At 42.0% G+C, this 20,847-nt stretch overlaps 1 protein-coding gene across 1 annotated transcript; it reads right to left on the minus strand.

Annotated features, from left to right (window-relative positions):
* Positions 1-12,029: 12,029 nt before the first annotated feature.
* On the minus strand, positions 12,030-15,680 carry LOC148568030 (uncharacterized). The gene is made up of 2 exons (XM_088484652.1): positions 14,701-15,680; positions 12,030-12,378 (listed from the first exon to the last, which is right to left on the minus strand). The coding sequence occupies exons 1-2, from the start codon at positions 15,678-15,680 to the stop codon at positions 12,030-12,032; spliced, it is 1,329 nt and encodes a 442-aa protein (XP_088340778.1).
* Between the last annotated feature and the right edge of the window lie 5,167 nt (positions 15,681-20,847).

Consider the following 20,847-nt stretch of genomic DNA (forward strand, 5'->3'; position numbering starts at 1 on the left):
TGGAAGAAGAAGAAGAAAGTGAAGAACAACATGTCAAGCTAATGACACTAAAAGAGCACTTGTTGGGAGGTAATCCAACCGTAGGTAACATTTCTTTTCTGCTTTGTTTTCTTTCTATTCTTTGTTTAAATTCAATAAATTGGCATATGGTTACATTCTAAGTTTGGTGTTACCCTGCAACAAACTGTTTTCCATCTTCATGGATGATTGCATCAATTTTAAATGGAAGTGTCACACTAAGATTCTAAGTTTGGTGTGCTACTTAATTTTCTATGCAAGTCATCCAGCAGCACCACTTGTTTGCATAATCACAATGCCTCTGCAGTTTTATTTTTCTCTTTTGATTTAACACTTTTTCATTCTACTTGCTTTAGTTATTTTTCTATTTTTTTTAAATGCTTTCCTCTAGTTTGCTTATTAACTATCTTTGTTAGTACAACACCAAGAAATCCTTATTCATGACAGATTCTTGGCTTGGTGATTGTACTTAACCAATAACAGTTTCATTTGCTTAGTTTTAATTCAAATAAATTGACATATGATTGCATTCTAAGTTTGGTGTTGCTATGCAACAAAATTTGCTTCCAATCTTTACTAGATACTTGCATTAATTTCAAGTGAAAGTGTCACACTAAGTTTGGTGTGCCACTTATCTTTTGTGCAATGTATTGTGCTCACCTTCTTAAGTTTGCAATCACAATGTCTCTGTCTCTTATGCCTTGATTATTATCTTTAATTTTTGCTTGCTTAGAACACATGTACTACTAACATTTCATTGTGTAAGACATTCATGATCCATCTTAGCCCCATAGCCATTGTTCTAATTGTTACTTGAGGATGAACAAGCATTCTGAGTTTGGCAAGGGAAAGGGAAGAATGGGAGGAAAATGACAACATTAGAGAAGATGAATTACAAGGTTGTAAAGGTCCTTTTCCTCTCCTTTGTTTCCAGCACTTTAAATTGCATGATTGTCTTTATATTCTATGTATGCATGTGTGGTATGAATAAGCATAGCTTGAATTTTGATTTGTAACATCTTGCTGTGGCATTATGACTACCAACTTGAATTGTGTGAGTTCAAAAGAAATAAAGCATCATGTTCATAAACAAACAAGGCATTAAAGAAGAACTTAGCATGTGCATACAAGTATTGGAAAGCTAGTATGATTGATTGTTGCTCAATTGCATTGAATTTTATTTAATTGAAGTTTTTGTCTAGGACATTTTCTGAAATCTTTTGAAATCATGAAAACCTTGAAGGAAGTAAATGCAAATGAGGCAAGAAAGAAAAAGGGAAAGTGCGGAGTGGGCAAAGACTTAAGCTCAGGGCGTAAGGAGTGTTAATCATTTAGTGAAAGTCCAAGTTCGGGAACGTTAGTGACACTTAACATTGTCACTAACGTTCCAATTTACCCCTTTCTCCTTACGTTAAAACCCACGTTAACTAGGTTAACGTGGCTTTTAACGTTGCCTTGTCAACCTTCGAGAACGTTAGTGACACTCAACATTGTCACTAACGTTCCAGTGTGCCCCTTCTAGCTTCACGTTAAAGCTCACGTTAACTAGGTTAACGTGGCTTCTAACGTGGCCTTTGCCATCCTTCGAGAACGTTAGTGACATTCAACATTGTCACTAACGTTCTAATGTGCCCCTAGGTCTCACGTTAGAGTCCACGTTAACTAGGTTAACGTGGCTTCTAACGTGGCCATCTTTTAACCATCCCAACGTTAGTGACAATGTTGAGTGTCACTAATGTTGGCTCATCTTTCATTTCTCATCGTTAGCTTCCACGTTAACCAAGTTAACGTGGAAGTTAAGTGACTCTTGGGGGTTGTGTGGTTGCTTCAACGTTAGTGACAATGTTGAGTGTTACTAACGTTATCGACAACTCTTCATCCTCTACGTTAGTTCCCACGTTAACCAAGTTAACGTGGGAGTTAACGTGGTACTTAGCACCATAGGCCAACGTTAGTGACAATGTTGAGTGTCACTAACGTTGGCTTCTCTCCCTCCCCCTTAACATTAGAGGCCACGTTAACTAGGTTAACGTGGCTTCTAACGTGGCCACTTATGAGTAATTGCCAACGTTAGTGACAATGTTGAATGTCACTAACGTTGGCTCAACTTCTCTTCTCCACGTTAGAGTTCACGTTAACTTGGTTAACGTGACTCTCTAACGTGGGCATTGATGGCTTTTTGAGAGTGTTATTGGCAATCATTTTTCTCATTAATCTTTGCAAGTTACCTCTCCTTTTCTTGCTTCTTTTTGGTCCTGAAATCAAGCAACAAAGTGCATCAAAGCTCTAGTCCAAGTCATGAGTAATGCAACATAATATTTGTCACTAAACTTATGCAAAATCCTCATGAAATCATGTAAAATGCACAATGTATGCTTGAGTCAAGGCATAAGTGAATATTTACCCAAAACTCGCTTATTTCCTAAAGAAATGCATGAAACTAACCTAAAAACAGTAAAGAAAAGGTCAGTGAAACTGGCCAAGATGCCCTGGCATCACTCTTCTCTTCCCTTTTCTCTTCTCACCTCTGTCTCTCTTGCCGCTTTTACCGCACCTCCGCTAACCACCGCTGCACACCTCTTCTGCCGCCGGTGACCAACACCACTCGCTCTCCTCTCCTCCCTTTTTTTCCCTCTCTCTACTCGTGGCTTCACCACTTTTCTGCCCAAAATCCATGCCTCTGCCCTTGCCTTATTTCAGCGACCCCTGAGTTGCCCTGCTACACCACCACCGCCACCACTGCTAGCAGCACCACACTGCAGCGCCCGCACCCCCTTCCCTTTCCTTCATCTTCCATTTTCTCAGCTCTATTTCTCTTCTACTATGTTTCAAGGTTCCATACTGCCTGCTGCTCTGTTTTTCTTTCTTTCATTAATTCTGTTTGTTAATGACTAGATTAGATTAGTTAGTTGATTATTCTGTTTGTTAGGTTAGATAGAAATGCATGCTGTTAGGTAGTTAGGATGTGGTTAGAGGATTCTAGGCCTGATAAGTGCTCCCTTCTTGTTTACTTTTCGAATAATGCATGCTTTGCTGAATGATGGTTGCTGTGATGATTTCTGTTTTACATGCTATTATATACTGCTGCTTTGCTGAGATTCAATTGTATGATTGTGTTTGATACTATCTGAACGTATGTAATCCATGCTCTTACCATGCTTGTTGCAATTTTTGGATTCATATGTAATTTTTGCTGCTGTTTGCTATCCGAAAACGTCCAATTTACTGTCGGAGTGCTGCTCGAATTTCTGGAAATTGTTTTGTCCTTAAACTTGCTACCTAAACTTGAACTTGACAACTTTGAAATTGAGATTTCCCTGACCTCACCAAGTTCAATTCTTAGGCTACTCAGTTGGCACTTTCGTGTTTATGTTGATTCCCATTGATACGCATTGAAAGGGTTGGTCCAAGGAAATTTTTGTCGGATTTTGGTGACAAATAGTATCTTGCCTAACCCTATTTCTTCAATTTGAACCTTTTTATGTTTTCACTTTTCAAGTTAAGTCAATTGCCTTTTGACTCATACTAAACTTATCATTTGACTTTAACTTCTCCAATAAGATAAGGTTCATTCATTTGCATTAATTGGTGGATTTTACTAGTGTGACCCTGTTGATTCAAAACTGTTCCCAACTTGTTTTTCGTTACACTAGTGCATATTTCACTCTTTCAATGCCAATTATTGCAAACTTAGTGACCATGACATTGTTGATGACTTGTTTTCCATTATATGCTTGCTGCAACTTTATATTTCATCATCAATGAATGCATCTTTCTCATGAATGTGAGTATGCTTGTTTTTCCATACTTTGTGCATATCTTTTGATTGAGCCAATAATCGTCATACCACTAATTTTTGAACCGGTTCTCTAATTTCTAACTCGATTAACCAACAAACTTTTTTTTGCTTTCAAACTAACTCCTTTAATCATTCTTTTGGGTATGATGCTTCTTGGGCTTAATGAACAAGCATTGTGAAAATATGACTTGAGTTCTTGGTTTGTGGCTTTGTTTGGGTTCTGAATTATGTTTCTTACATTCTAAGTTTTCATTCTTCTGACTCACTTCATGAATAAGTCAATCCTCTTGCCTTTCTGTTTATGCTTAATGCCTTGCTTTGCTTTCCTCTATGTGTCTTAATTGTTTATATCCTGTATATTTCTTTTTCAGGATGGCTGACAGAGGGAAAGCCAAGGTCACTTCAAGAAAGAGGAAGAAATCTCAACCCTTCACTCTTTCTCCTCATTACGACTATGCCAAGAACCCTCTTAATGTGGAGGACAAGGCTAACCAGCAGCTGCCGCCTACAGATGCATATAGGTTCCCTAACCTATACTGCGAGCTTCGCTTTCCGACATACCGGAAGAAGAATCTGAACATAGAAAAGAAACTGGCCATTCTATCTGACTTGAGGTGAGCCATTCAGACACATATTCAGGGGATGGGCCTAGGCTTTATTGATAGGGAGCTAGGCAGGGTGAACTCATCCTGGGTGAAGAAATTTTACTGTAACTTCTTCAGACACACCCTTAATTCAGTCCACCTGCGAGGCGGTCTGATATTGGTTACGGAGGCAGCTATTCAAGATAGACTCTGCTGTCTGCCTAGGACCGGTGGCACAGATGCCATTGAGCTGGCAGAGGTGGCGATCCATTGTATGACCTTTGATTATGATGCTCTAAGGGATATTATTACCACCCCGGATGCCCTTTGGGTGATGGACGCTAACAACAAGAAGCCCAAGGGGATGCTGTTTACTCATCTTTCGAGGGAGGCCAGGACGTGACAGCAGATCTTTGCCCACTACGTCATGGCAACCATCCACTTTACCGAGATTCCAGTGGACATGCTAGTCCTGATCGGATGTGTTATGGAGGGGAAGGAGGTATATTTCCCCCGAATGATCAGGAGATACATGTGGCGAGCACATGTCCGTGGCATACTTCCATTTCCCACTTTGGTCACCGAGATGATTCAGCTGGCCAGTGCCCCATGGGATGCAGATGATAAGACATCACCCCCCGACCATGGAAAGGACGAAGTGATTCTGTGGGAGACATGGGTGCATGAGAAATACCCATCCCGGCGCCGGTCTAGAGCCAGAGCAGTAGCAGCCGGACCTTCTTCTTCATCAGCTGCAGTAGGACCATCAGCACCAGCAGCATCCATTGCACCACCACCACCATCACCCCAGTCGACGTATCTCTTAGTATAGCATCTGATCCGCTTCATGGAGTGTAGCGAGCGCCGTATCATGCGACGCCTGGAAAGAGTGGATCAGATGTTTGTGACACTAGACGTTGAGTTGCCCCCTCTTTCCGATTCTTCTGCATCTGAGGAGGAGGGGCACGAGGAGGAGCCATCTTAGACAGAGGCACCTTTGCAGACACAAGCCATCCCAGAGGCTCAACAGCCCCCTGAGGAGCCACAGCCTGAGGTCCAGCAGACAGATACGACTGTTGACCCCTATTCTGAGCCCGAGTAGTAGCATTGAGGACGATGCTTCATTTTAAGTGTGGGGAGGTCACCATCGTCACCGTCGGCGGATAGCGATTTTGGGGTGACCATTCCGGACATTTATCTCCTAGTTCATGTTATTTTGCTTTATTTTGCATTTTGTTTAGGATTATTGTATATACTAGTATTGTGGATTGATGAACCGAAAAATCTTATGCCGGTTAGAAATTAGCAATGAATCCAATCGTGAGTATAGTCTAACCAACACGCAAATATCGCATCAAACAATTCTAAAATCTATGACCGAAAGTGTTGATTCTGGGTCGTTTTCCCTAGGAATTGCCTTAGAATGCACATCATTGATTAGGAAAGCTTTTACGGTTTTGAGAGTTGGTGCAAGAAGTCAAGCTAACAAAAGCAAACAACAATTAATTGAGATAAAGGCCTTGGCTAAGGGTGAGCCTTGGAAGTTTCATCATTATAGTTTCCTTCAATTATGATAAGAATTGATTATTGCTTCACTTAGTTAACCCCCTAACAATGGAGGAAAGTTAAGTGAGAGTAACTAACTTGAGTCACAAGTCCTAGTCTCACCCTAGGGAAGTCTAGCTTTAGTGCACTCCAATTCAATTAGCAACTCTCAATTCATAATCTACAATTGATATCCACTATTCAAGTGTCTCCAATAATTCAACCCCTAAGCCAAGTAAGATAAATCTACTCCATAGCTAGGGTTGTCATTATCACAAACAATTGGTAGGCAATCATAGAAGACATGATGTAATTGAGAGAAGAAAATTGAGTGAAAGCTATCTAATCCACACAAACATCAACAATCAAGCAATTGAATGAAATGATACAATTCATTAATCCAAATCCAAAGTAACAAAAGCAAACAAATCTAGATCTAAGAAATTGAATCAAAAGAACATCAATTAAGAGTAGAAGAAGAGTGGATCTACACTTGTATCAAAACAAAAAGTCAATTAGCAATAGAGCTCACCAAGAATTCAAAGAAAACTTGCAATGGAGGAAGTGAAAACCTAGCGAGAAGTTGAAGTTTCTCTCTCTAAAAAAAATGTAACTAACTCCCTCAAATATCTAGAATTATGACTAAATCTCCTAACACTCCTAATCCTTGGTCTTCTTAAGCTTTTCCCTCCAAAATTCTACTCCAAAACAGGGCTTGGGACCCCCTGAAATTGTTGGGCACGTTTTTCCTTTTAAAAATCACGTGTGCACATCGGCGCGTACGCGCACTGTACGCGTACGTGCCCCTGGGGTCTTTTGCGATCTACGCGCAGGCGTACGGTGCGCGCGAGCGTCATAGGGAATATGGCCCAGCCATATAAGCGCGTCGGCTCCTCGCTCGGCTCCACTGCGCTGGCTCTGGGTGTACGCATCAATGCATACGTGCACGGTGCGCGTGCACGTGCATGTGCAAACTTCAAATCTTTAATTTATTCCATGCTCCTTCCATTCATGCATGCTTCCTTCATTCCTCTAAGCCATTTTTGCCCTATAACTTCTGAAACCACTTAACAAACGGATCAAGGCATCGAATGGTAATAGAGGAGGATTACAATATATCAATTTTGATGCAAACGAAGCATATTTTTATCTATGAGGAAAAATGGGGAAAGGAACACAAAATCACGCAGTTTTATATGAATAAGTGTGGAAGATTATTGATAAAACTCTTAAATCTATGCATGATAAACCCTAAAAATGGGGTTTATCAATCTCCCCACACTTAAAGTATAGCATGTCCTCATGCTAAAGGAAGGCAAAAGATCAAAAGATCACAAGGGAGTAGGACTCATGGGATGCAATTCTACCTACATGAATGCAACTAGGGTGTATGCTACTATCTACTTGGTCAAGAGCAATTCAATCTTCCTAGAATACATATATATACGCACATAGGGCAAGATGATGGGCAATGTATGAACTCTACCAATTCTAGTTGTCAAAGTGAAATATGCATAACTTGCATAAAGAACGCTCGCGAGAGCCGAGAACAAGGAATTGAGCTTCGAACCCCTCACCGGAAGTATTTGCTCTCTATTCGCTCAGTGTATAGGGTTGATCACTCAATCCTCCTCTACTTCATGCTCTTCCAAAATTTGTTTTTACTCTAACAATCAACAATTGTTCTATGCATGCATACATATATCATGAGGTCTTTCCTTAGGTTGTAATGGGGTTAGGGTCAAGGTAGGGTTATATATTCGGCTAAGTGGGCTAAAATTTGAATCCCTTGATTAACTTGAGCTTCCCACCTAACCTATATAATATCCTATACAATTATGTACTAACCTAACTACCCATTCCTCACTTTTTCACATACTCATGTATTTACTTTTGATCATTACTCATATGCATTGATTTGTCTCTAAGTCTTACTTTGGGGCATTTTGTCCCCTTTTATTGCTTCTCTTTTTTTTTTTCTATACATATATATTTTTTTCTTTTTTTTTCTCTTCTTTTTTTTCATATATTTTTCTTTTCAACTTTACACAAGAACATCAATGCATATTGTCTACTCATTTAATCAACACATGAGTATGTATCCACTTTCCAATATTTTCAACAAAAAAACAACATGCTCTTATCTCAACCAATGCTCCCCCTGTTTTCCCACACTTGAACGGCACACACGCACTAGCCTAAGCTAATCAAGGATTCAAATAGGGACATTCATAGTTTTTCGCCTTTGGGTTGTGATGTGCTAAAATTAAGAATAAGCGGGTTAAGCGTAGGCTCAAAATTGGTTGCAAAGGTTGTTATAAGGTAAGTTCATTTGGGCAAGTAGCTAGGTGAATTGATGGCCTCAATCATATACATGCATTCATACATATAACAATGGACATATATTGTCAAACAAATTAAAGATCACAATCATAGAGAGAGAACAATGCACACAAGAAGGAAAGTAAGTGGTTATAAGTTGTAACCACGCAATTAGGCTCAAAACTCACTTGCTTGTGTTCTTGGCTCAAAATCCATGTTTTAAATTACATTCTTCGAACAAGCTTAGCATTAAAAATTTCAAAATTCATAGGGTCGCCCCCAAAATTCTAGTTTTCTAGGAGAGAAATCATTACTCTAACCAAGTGGATTTATTAAGAGATACTAATATGCAAAGGGGTTAAAAAATGTGAAAAAAACCTAATTATGCAATCTTTCCTAATTAACAAAAGAGATTCGAGAATTTATTCGGGTGTTACCTATGAAGATCGGTTGGCCGACCGACCTCTCCACACTTAGAAGTTGGCATGGTCCTCCGTGCCTTGAGTGAGACGCAGTGGTTGATCGGCTTCCGAGTGTCCATCCTCTTCTTCAATATTGCTTTCTTCGTTATCGGTGACAGTAGACGTGAAAATTTCCGGTTCTTCCATAGGTGGTGCGAGGCAACTTAGAAGCTTCTTGACAAAAGCGTATCGGCGTTGGTTGCGCCACTTATAACGGTCAAGCTTCTTGTGGAGCTCCTCTATGCGTTGCATGGATGACTTTGGTGGTGCGGATGAGGTGGAGGGGATGCTCATCGGACGGTTAAGTTCGGCTCTTCGATGTCCGCCGGAGGGTAAAGATATCTCCCGTTTGGAACAACATCACCATCCATCGGGATCATGGCCCTTCGATCTTTGGTTTCTCGGGAAACACCGGCTGCGGCAACTAAGTCGGTCACTAAAGCGGGAAAGGATAGGTTCCCCTTAGCGTGGATGCGGCCCATAGCTTGGCAAATGAGACGGAGAATATGCACCGGTCTCTCTGTGAGGACACACCAAACCAACAAGGCTAACTCGGCAGTGATAGATGAGCCATGGATGCTTGGAAGCACATAGTGGGCTAGAATTTGGGCCCATGCCTGATCCTCTCTAGTGAGAAAACGTGCGGTGATGCCCTTAGGCCGGGGTCTCATCCTTCTTCGAATCCAGAATGATTCGGGTATAGCAATGACCTTGAGGATGGCATCCCAATCAAACGCATATTGGCACCGTGCCGACAAAATCTCTTGATAAGCATCAATCCCCTCCGCTAACGGTCCGGTCTTAAGCACACTTGAATGGCCTCCTCCGTGATGGGAACTTGTCTTCGACGGACAAATACCAATGTAAAGGATGAGGAGTGGTAATTGGTGTAAAATTCTACCACCCAGGACAAGTTTGCTTCCCGCGGCTTCCTCAATAGGAACTCCCATTGCCGCCATTCGATGCGGGGCATGATGAGTGGAATGACATGAGCCGGAGGGGATAAAAGAGGCTCCGCATGATAGTACCTTGGCTTGATCAAGGGGTAGACAAGTTCGCAATAGCGGTTGGGGAACTTGTTCGGATCCCTTGCCGGATTGTTCTTTTCCAAAACATCAATGTTAGCAACGCTCCTTGTCTTATTGGGGAGGGGCTTGGCTCTAGGTGCTTGTTGTGCTTTGCTAATGGACCATGAGGGTGCCTTCTTGGGTGCCTTTCCGTTGACTCTTTTGATCACCATCCTAGAAAAGAGGGAAAGATGGTGAAATTAAGCCCAAAGAAGCACTAAGAAATAATAAGCATGCTAGTGACAAAGCATAAGAGAATAGGTGACGTAGATGCATGACAGTTGCAACATGTAACTAAGACAATAATGAAGATCATGGTTAATCACAAGCATGTGATGTATGAGTGGTATAAGCATGCAAACGAGAAGCATGAGAAGCACACACTCGCAATAACAATAGCAAGAAGTGAGAACTAGGGGATGAGCATGTAGAAATGAAGCATGAAATGTAGCAAGCTCAATGCACATATAAACAAACAAGTGAAAGAGAAAGAGCACCAAAATAGAAGAGTGAAATCAAGTGTAACACCAAAAAGTCATGTGGGTCTTCCATCAAATACTTGGTGTGCATCCCTTGGCATGACAAAAAGTGAGAGAAGGGTGACAATGTAACATCCCATAAAGTATCATCAACCATCATATCATACCATATATTGCAAAAGAAAGCAAGTAAGTCAAACCAACTCATCAATGCAAGAGGACACTCTACTTGTAACACCCATAAGAAAATAAAAAGAAAGCAAGAAAAATCAACAAACAAAACAAGAAAATTTAACAAACAAAGAAAACATGAATGAAACTAACTAAGAGGGAGAGTAAGGGAATATAACTAAGGAAAGGAAAAAGGAAAAAGGAAAAAAAAAGAAAACTAAACAAGAATAGAAATGAGGAGTACCTTGAGAGGAAGAGGAGAAATGTGGTATGGAAGTGAGAGAAAAGGTAGTGAAAAGTAAGAGAGAGGAGAGGAGAGAGAAGTGTGGGACCGCCGGAGGTGGTGGTGGAGAAGAGGTGGTAGAGATGGTAGAAGGGGTAGAAGTGAAGAAGAAGGGAGTTGGTAAGAAGAAAGAAATGAAATTGAAGAAGAAGGGCGCGCTCTAATGCAATTGGTTTGCGGAACCGACGCACGCACGCCATGCACGCGTGCGCGTGCATGGGCAGAAATCAGTAAGGGTGCGGACGCGCACGGTGCACGGATGCGCGAAGGGGCAAAATGCAGCTGTGCGCGCGAGCACCTGGTGCGCATGCGCGTGCACATAAGTTGTGCCCCAACTCTCGGGAAAAAGTACCAGGAGATGAATTTTCATAATCGTCACGGACGTGCACGGTGTGCTGACGCGTCGATTGGCATGATGGTTGAGGTGCGCGTACGCGTGAGTCGAGTTAGGCCAGTGGCATAAGATTGGCCCAACTGGGGAACAAGTCTCGGGAAAAATGGCCCAGAATTGCAAATCGCAATGATGGCGCGGACACGGCTAGTGCGCGTGCGCGCGCTTATGCGCAAATGGCCATGGACACGTACGCGCATAGTGCGCGCACGCGCCACGGGGGTTATGCCCAGGGCCTAGAACTGTCCCAAATTTTTCACAACTCTCTGGAAAACTACCCAGGAGCTACGAAGGCCTATAGGTGCGGACGCACACAGTGCGCGCACGCGTGTCCCCCCTCCCCCTTTTTTTTGAATGGGAACATGAAGAATGCCTAATTATCATAAATTTAATGGCCAAATAAGCCAAAGAGGCCAAAAACACCCAAAACTCAATGCAAAACCTAAAGAAGGGGGTGTTCTTCTACCACACAATCAATTCATTCATTGAAAAAAATCAATGCAAGTCTTCATGAACAAAATATCCAAGGTATTCACAATTAACTATAATCAAATAAGGCTATAGCTAAGCAATCGCAAAACAATCAAGAGTGTAAGAACTATATACAAAAGGGTAAAAAAGGATAGATCTCACCATGGTGGGGTGTCTCCCACCTAGCACTTTTGTTTAATGTCCTTAAGTTGGACTTCCACTAGCTCATTGCTCTTTGCCAAGAGTTGCTTCTTCCAAAAGGAATACCTCAATCTCCTTGTTGCTCTTCATTTGCTCACCATGATACAACTTGAGACGGTGCCCATTGACCTTGAAGATATCCGGACTTGAGGGATGGCGCAAATGGTAAACCCCATAGGGTTCCGCTTTCACTACTTGATATGGGCCTTCCCATGTTGACCTTAGTTTTCTAGGCAACTATCTCAATCTAGAATTGTAAAGAAGGACTAGATCATCGGCTTTAAAATCTTTACTTCTGATGTTCCTATCATGCACGGCTTTCATTTTCTCCTTGTAAAGTCTAGAGTTCTCATAAGCTTCAAGTCTCAAACATTCCAACTCCGCTAGTTGTAGCTTCCTCTCGACTCCGGCTCCATCTAAACTTGGATTGCATTCCTTGATGGCCCAATATGCCTTGTGCTCTATCTCCACCGGTAAGTGGCAAGCTTTGCCATATACTAACTGAAAGGGACTCATGCCAATTGGCGTTTTGTATGCCGTTCGGTAGACCCATAATGCATCGGTGAGCTTAGCACTCCAATCTTTCCTATTGGGTTTCACAATCCTTTCCAAGATGCGTTTAATCTCCCGATTGGAAACCTCGGCTTAGCCGTTTGTTTGTGGGTGGTAGGCCATGGCTACTTTATGCATGATGCTATATCTCCTCAATAGCCCTTCCATTCTCTTATTGCAAAAATGGGAACCTTGGTCGCTCACGATTGCTCGTGGCGACCCAAATCTACAAATGATATTGTTTCTCACAAAAGAAAGGACCACGTTAGCATCATCCATCTAGGTGGGCATCACTTCCACCCATTTGGACACATAATTAACAGCAAGTAGAATGTAGAGAAAACCATTAGAATTTGAAAATGGCCCCATGAAGTCGATTCCCCACACATTAAAAATCTCACAAAATAGCATGGTTTGTTGGGGGATTTCATCCTTCTTGGAGATATTATCAAATCTAATGCATTGAGAACAAGATTTACAAAAATGAGAAGAATCCTTGAAAAGAGTTAGCCACCAAAATCCACAATCTAGGATTTTCTTTGCCGTTCTTTGAGGTCCAAAATGGCCTCCTCCTTCGGAGGAGTGGCAAGCTTCCAAGATTGAGTGGAATTTGGTTTGTGGAATGCAGCTCCGAATTACTTGATCCGCCCCACATCTCCAAAGGTATGGTCATCCCACATATAGTATTTGGATTTGCTCTTTAGCTTATCCCTTTGATGTTTGGAGAGATTAGGAGGGAAGGAGTGAGATACTAAGTAATTGGCGATCAGTGCATACACAAGGAATGGTTTCCGAGATTGCATGCAAGCCCTCAAAGGGAAAAGAATTATTAATAGGAATGGTATCGCCTTTTGTGTGTTCAAGGCGACTTAAGTGGTCCGCCACTAGGTTTTGCGTACCACTCCTATCCTTAATTTCCAAGTCAAATTCTTCCAACAATAGAACCCATCTAATCAATCTCGGTTTGGATTCCTTCTTAGTCAACAAATACTTTAATGCCGCATGATCCAAGTACACTACCACCTTTGAACTAAGTAGATATGCTCAGAACTTGTCCAAGGCAAAGACAGTGGCCAAAAGTTCTTTTTCGGTGGTAGTGTAGTTGGATTGGGCTCCATCTAGTATTTTTTATGCATAGGCTATGACATATGGATTCTTACCCTCACATTGTGCTAACGCGGCTCCCACAGCAAAATTTGAAGCATCACACATTATTTCAAATGGCCGACTCCAATCCGGCCCTCGCACAATGGGAGCTTGGGTCAATGCTACCTTGAGCTTGTCAAAAGCCTCCATGCATTCTTTGCTTAAATCAAACTCGACATCCTTTTGCAACAACCTTGAGAGAGGCAATGCTACCTTACTAAAGTCCTTTATAAACCTTCGATAAAATCCTGTATGTCCAAGGAAAGAGCGGACTTCCCTCTCGGAAGAGGGGTAAGGCAAGGTAGATATGACATTAATCTTTGCCGGATCTACGGAAATACTATCTATGGAAACAATATGTCCTAAACCAATGCCTTGCTTGACCATGAAATGACACTTCTCAAAATTCAAGACAAGGTTAGTTTTAGTACATCTTTCCAAAACTTTTTCAAGGTTATCCAAGCAATGATCAAAAGAATCACCATATACCGTGAAGTCATCCATGAATACCTCCATGCATTGCTCTAGAAAATCCGCAAATATGCTCATCATGCACCTTTGGAAAGTTGCCGGTGCATTGCATAAGCCGAATGGCATACGCTTGTAGGCATAAGTTCCAAAAGGGCAAGTAAATGTTGTTTTCTCTTGGTCCTCTAGAGCAATGGGTATTTGGAAGTACCCCGAATAGCCATCTAAAAAGTAATAATGGGATTTACCGGATAATTGATCGAGCATTTGATCGATAAACGGAAGTGGAAAATGATCTTTTCTAGTGGCCGAGTTCAACCTTCGGTAGTCTATACATACTCGCCAAGAGTTTTGCACCCGTGTTGCTAGGAGCTCCCCGCTTTCATTTTTAATTGTGGTTACCCCGGACTTCTTTGACACAACTTGAACGGGACTTACCCATTCACTATCCGAAATAGGGTAGATGATGTCCGCCACGAGTAACCGTGTCACCTCTTTCTTGACAACTTCCAAAATGGTCGGATTCAAGCGCCTTTGAAGTTGTCTCACGGGTCGAGCTTCTTCTTCCAAAAAGATCTGGTGCTCACACACTTGGGGGCTTATCCCCACTAGATCCGCCAAACTCCACCCTATTGCCCTTTTGTTCTTCCTCAAAACACATAGCAACTCCTCTTCTTGTTGAGGATTTAGTTCCCTTGCGATGATCACCGAGAACTTGTGGGCTTCATCAAGGTATGAATACTTTAGGTGGGGTGGTAGTGGCTTCAATTTTAGCCTTTGTTCTTGGCTTGTCACTTGAACTTCTTCACTTGGATCTTCACTATCTTCTTCAACTATATATTTTTCTTCTAGCTTTGCATAATGCACTTCTGCCACAATGTTGTCAATTAGATCACACCGGAATATGGAATGGTTCTCCGGTGGGTGCCTCATTACTTTTTCTAGGCTAAAACTTACAACTCTCCCATCTATCTCAAATGAGTAGGTTCCTGAATGGGCATCCAACTTGAATCGAGAGGTCCTCAAAAATGGCCTCCCAAGTAGGATGGATGATGCCCTCTCGGATTCACTTAGTGGCATCTCAATGATATGGAAATCAATTAGAAATATCAAACCCTTTATGTTGACCAACATATCTTCCGCAATACCCGACACGGTTATTATGCTCTTGTCCGCCAAGATGAACCTAGCCGCCGACCGCTTCAACGGTGGGAGCTTCAATAGAAGATAAACGGAAAGAGGCATAATGCTAACGCATGCACCAAAGTCGCACATACAATCAATGAATTGGACTCCATCTATGACACAAGAGACTAAACAAGGACCCGGATCAACACACTTTTCCAGAATGGCCCCCATTAAAGCCGAAATGGAACTCTCCAATGGAATGGTTTCCAACTCATGAATTCTATCTTTGTTCATACACAAGTCTTTAAGAAATTTCACATATTTAGGCACTTGATGTATAGCATCAAAGAGGGGGATAGTTACCTCCACTTTCTTGAACATCTTTACCATTGTTGGGTCAAGTTCCACGCACTTCTTAGCCTTTCTTGCCAATGTAGGAAATGGAATTGGTTGAGCCACTTCCTCTAAGACTTGCTCCTTTCTAGGGGCTTCACTTCTTGGTTGAGGGTCTTCATCTTTAACTATCACATATGCTTCCTCCTCCTCCTCAATTTCTTCTATCTCAACTCCATCTTCCTCTTGAGCAACTATCATTGGACTAGGTGCCTTTGAGTCCCTCTCTTTCAATTGAGTCCCAGAATCTCAAGGTTACGGCGTTGATGCCACCCTTGGGGTTGGGTAGGGGTTGAGAAGGTATGGCACTATAGGTTGAGGCTTGAGGAGTGGAAGTAGAAGGTGGCTCCATGCGAGCAATGAGAGCTTGAAGGGTGGAAGTGAGACCATTAAGACTTGAGTTGAGTGAATTTTGGAGTTCTTTTTATTCTTGGAGTATGGACCGGAGTGTGTCATCTTGATTTGGAGATGTGGAAGGATAGGTGATTTGTGGTACTTGGGGTTGGTTGGGTGGAAGTGGTTGTCTATGAGGTGGTATGTAGGTTTGATAGTTTTTTCCTTGATTTGGTTGTTGGTTTGGAGGGTTTTGTGAATAGCGGTTTTATGGAGTGTTGTTGTTCCACCTTTCGTTGCCTCCATTGTCCCTTCTTCCTTGTTGATAATTGTCCCGCCAACTTTGGTTGGAGTTATTCCTCCATCCTTGATTAGAGTTGTTACTCCCTTTGTTATAGTTGCCTCCTTGTTGGGGGTACCATTGGTTGTAATTGCTCCCTTGGTTATGCTATCCTTGATTAGCACGTTCATAGTAGGAGCAATCATAAAAATTGTGGGTAGCTGCTAGAGTGTTATCTTCTTGGAGACTTGGATATTCATCCGTGTAGTGGGAGTAGCATGAGCAAATGCCACACACTTTTTGGAGGACCAATTGTTGACTTTGTTGGTGTTGAGGAGGTAGTGGTTGTTGTTGGGATGGAGGTTGTTGTTGATTCACTTGGAGTTGCTTTAGAAGGCTTGTCATCTCACACAATATCTTAGTAAGGGTAGCGGTCTCACCACTAGAAGAAACTTCATTCACGGCCTTTGGGCGGTTGACTCTCCGTCTAGCATGTTGAGTGGACTCGGCCAAGTCGGTAATGAGTTGCCATGCCTCCTCCGCCGTCCTATACTTTGACAAAGAACCGTTGCTTGAAGCATCCAACAAATTCTTATCTTGCTCCCTCATACCTTGGCACACATAACTAAGCAATACTTGAGTGTCAATCATGTGGTTGGGACATGAGTCAAGAAGTTTGCGAAATCGCTCTCAATATTCATATAAAGTTTCCATCTCGCCTTGTACAATACATGAGATCTCCTTCCCTAGCTTGTCCGTCATTTCCACGGACATGAATTTATCAAGAAATTCTCTTCTAAGCAAGTCCCAATCGGACACAACATCACTAGGTAAGGTATAGAACCACTCCTTAGCAAACAACCATATAGCCACTTCATCGGATCCTTCCCGCCTAGTAGTCGAGCATACACCATGAAAGTCCTTGAGGTGTCTAATTGGATCTTGTGCGGGAAGTCCATGGAACTTTGGTAAGAGATTGATGAGAGCGGTCTTGAGTTCAAATTTGCATTCAAGTTGGGATGAAACACATGAAGAGGTTGGATAACAAAATTCGGTGCACCCGCTTCCTTGAGAGAAACTCTCCTTGGGGCGGCCATGTTGTCAAAACCTATATCAAAAGAAGAACTATTAGTAGTATCAACGGAAGAGTAATTAGTGCCTTCGTTGAATGACGATTCGGAATCCACTTCGGATGTGGTTGGTGAATTGGTAAAAACCTTTTCACCTTCCTCGAAGGTTAACCGCCTCCGAGCTTGCCTAATATGAAGCAAAGTTCTTGGTTTGTGGCTTTGTTTGGGTTCTATATTATGTTTCTTACATTCCAAGTTTTCATTCTTCTGACTCACTTCATGAATAAGTCAATCCTCTTGCTTTTCTATTTATGCTTAATGCCTTTCTTTGCTTTCCTCTACGTGTCTTAATTATTTATATCCTGTATATTTCTTTTTCAGGATGGCCGACAGAGAGAAAGCCAAGGTCACTTCAAGAAAGAGGAAGAAATCTCAACCCTTCACTCTTTATCCTCATTACGACTATGCCAAGAACCCTCTTAATGAGGAGGACAAGGCTAACCAGCAGCTGCCGCCTACAGATGCATATAGGTTCCCTAACCTATACTGTGAGCTCCGCTTCCCAACATACCGGAAGAAGAATCTTAACATAGAAAAAAAATTGGCCATTCCATCTGACTTGAGGTGAGCCATTCAGACACGTATTTAGGGGATGGGCCTAGGCTTTATTGATAGGGAGCTAGGCAGGGTGAACTCATCCTGGGTGAAGGAATTTTACTATAACTTCTTCAGACACACCCTTGATTCAGTCCACCTGTGAGGCGGTCAGATATTGGTTACGGAGGCAGCTATTCAGGATAGACTCCGCTGTCTGCCTAGGACCAGTGGCACAGATGCCATTGAGCAAGCAGAGGTGGCGATCCATTGTATGACCTTTGATTATGATGCTCTAAGGGATGTTATTGCCACCCCGGATGCCCCTTGAGTGATGAACGCTAACAACAAGAAGCCCAAGGGGATGCTGTTTACTCGTCTTTCGAGGGAGGCCAGGACGTGGCAGCAGATCTTTGCCCACTACGTCATGCCTACCACCCACTTTACCGAGATTCTGGTGGACATGCTCGTCCTGATCGGATGGGTTATGGAGGGGAAGGAAGTATATTTCCCCCGACTTATCAGAAGATACATGTGGCGAGCACATGTCTGTGGCATACTTCCATTTCCCACTTTGGTCACCGAGATGATTCAGCTAGCCAGTGCCCCATGGGACGCAGATGATGAGACACCACCCTCCGACCATGGAAAGGAGGAAGTGATTCCGTGAGAGACATGGGTGCATGAGAAACCCCATCCCGGCGCCAGTCTAGAGCCAGAGCAGCAGCAGCTGGACCTTCTTCTTCATCAGCTGCAGCAGAACCAACAGCACCAGCAGAATCCATTGCACCACCACCACCAGCACCCCAGCCGACGTATCTCTTAGTACAACATCTGATCCGCTTCATGGAGCGTAGCGAGCGCTGTATCATGCGACGCCTGGACAGAGTGGATCAGATGTTTGTGGCACTGGGCATTGAGTTTCCCCCACTTCCCAATTCTTCTGCATCTGAGGAGGAGAGGCATGAGGAGGAGCCAGCTTAGACAGAGGCACTAATGAGCGGATAATTTATACGCTTTTTGGCATTGTTTTTAGATAGTTTTTAGTATAATTTAATTAGTTTTTACTATGTTTTTACTAGTTTTTATTCAAAATTCACATTTCTGGACTTTACTATGAGTTTGTGTGTTTTTCTATGATGTCAGGTATTTTCTGGCTGAAATTGAGGGACCTGAGCAAAAATATGATTCAGAGGCTGAAAAAGGACTGCAGATGCTGTTGGATTCTGACCTCCCTGCACTCACAATGGATTTTCTGGAGCTACAAAAACTCAAATGGCGCGCTTTCAATTGCGTTGGAAAGTAGACATCCAGGGCTTTCCGGCAATATATAATAGTCCATACTTTGTTCGAGTTTTGATGATGCAAACTGGCGTTCAAACGCCAACTTCCTGCCCTATTCTGAAGTTAAACGCCAGAAACAAGCTGCAACCTGGTGTTTAACTCCAAGAGAAGTCTCTACACGTGAAGGCTTCATTACTCAGCCCAAGCACACACCAAGTGGGCCCCGGAAGTGGATTTCTGCACTATCTACACTTAGTTAGTTATTTTCTGTAACCATAGCTACTAGTTTAGTATAAAAACTACTTTTAGAGATTTATTTTGTACCTGATGACATTTCACATCTGAATATTGTATTTCTGATGGCATGAGTCTCTAAACCCCATGAATGGGGGTGAGGAGCTCTGCTGTGTCTCGATGAATTAATGCAATTACTTCTGTTTTCTATTCAATCACGCTTGTTTCTAAACTAAGATACTCGCTTGTACTTAACCGTGATGAATGTGATGATCCGTGACACTCATCACCATTCTCAACCTATAAACCTGTGCTTGACAATCACTTCCGTTCTACCTTAGATTAAGTGTGTATCTCTTAGCCTCTTGGTTCATGATCAGAGTCTTCGTGGTATAGGCTAGGATTATTGGTGGCCATTCCTGAGATCCGGAAAGTCTAAACCTTGTCTGTGATATTCTGAGTAGGATCTGGGATGGGATGACCATGACGAGCTTCAAACTCACGAGTGCTGGGCGTAGTGACAGACACAAAAGGATCAATGGATCCTATTCCAACATGAGTGAGAACCGATAGATGATTAGCCGTGCGGCGACAGCGCATTTGGACCATTGGATCTGAGAGCACGGATGGTAGCCATTGACAACGGTGATCCACTAACATACAGCTTGCCATGGAAGGAGCCTTGCGTGCGTGAAGAAGAAGACAGTAGGAAAGCAGAGATTCGAAAGACAGAGCATCTCCAAATCCTCAATCTGTTCTCCATTACTGCATAACAAGTATCATTTAATTTATGCTATTTACTCTTCATAAAGATAATCACTCTTATTATTGACTTCCTGACTAAGAATTACAAAATAACAATAGATTGCTTTAAGCCGACAATCTCCGTGGGATCGACCCTTACTCACGTAAGGTATTACTTGGACGACCCAGTGCACTTGCTGGTTAGTGGTACGAGTTGTGAAAAGTGTGATTTACAATTCGTGCACCAAGTTTTTGGCACCGTTACCGGGGATTGTTCGAGTTTGGACAACTGACGGTTTATTTTGTTGCTTAGATTAGGAATAATTTATTTTTGTTCGTTTAGAGTCACTAGAATTGCATCTGCTATTTTCCTTTCAAAAATACTATTTTTCTCTATTAATTTTTAATTTTTCTTTGAGTCTTCTGTTTGAGTTTAGATTCATATTTTAAGTCTGGTGTCAATTGCATGTTTTTATTTTCCTTTAAATTTTCAAATTTGTGTTCATTGTTCTTTCTTGATCTTCAAGTTATTCTTGCTATTTTTCTTGTTTGATCTTTAGTTTTTCCTGTTCTGTGTCTTTTCTTGTTTTTCTTGTGCATTTTCAAATTATCAGTATTCAAAAAAATTTATATACATTAAATACTTTTTTTAAAACACGTTAAATTTATAGCTCAGTTGGCTAGAGCGTTGTGCTTATGTTCTTGGTAATTGGGTATCTTCCTTTTAAAACTTTTTCAAAAATAAGTTTTCTTTGATTAAATCTTGTGTCAAACTTTTAAGTTTGGTGTTCTCTTGTTATTTTTCTTTAATTTTCGAAAATTTATTTTT

This window comes from Arachis ipaensis, chromosome B4 (genome assembly GCF_059453495.1).
Source record: "Arachis ipaensis isolate K30076 ecotype BB chromosome B4, ASM5945349v1, whole genome shotgun sequence".
Lineage (NCBI taxonomy): Eukaryota > Viridiplantae > Streptophyta > Magnoliopsida > Fabales > Fabaceae > Arachis > Arachis ipaensis.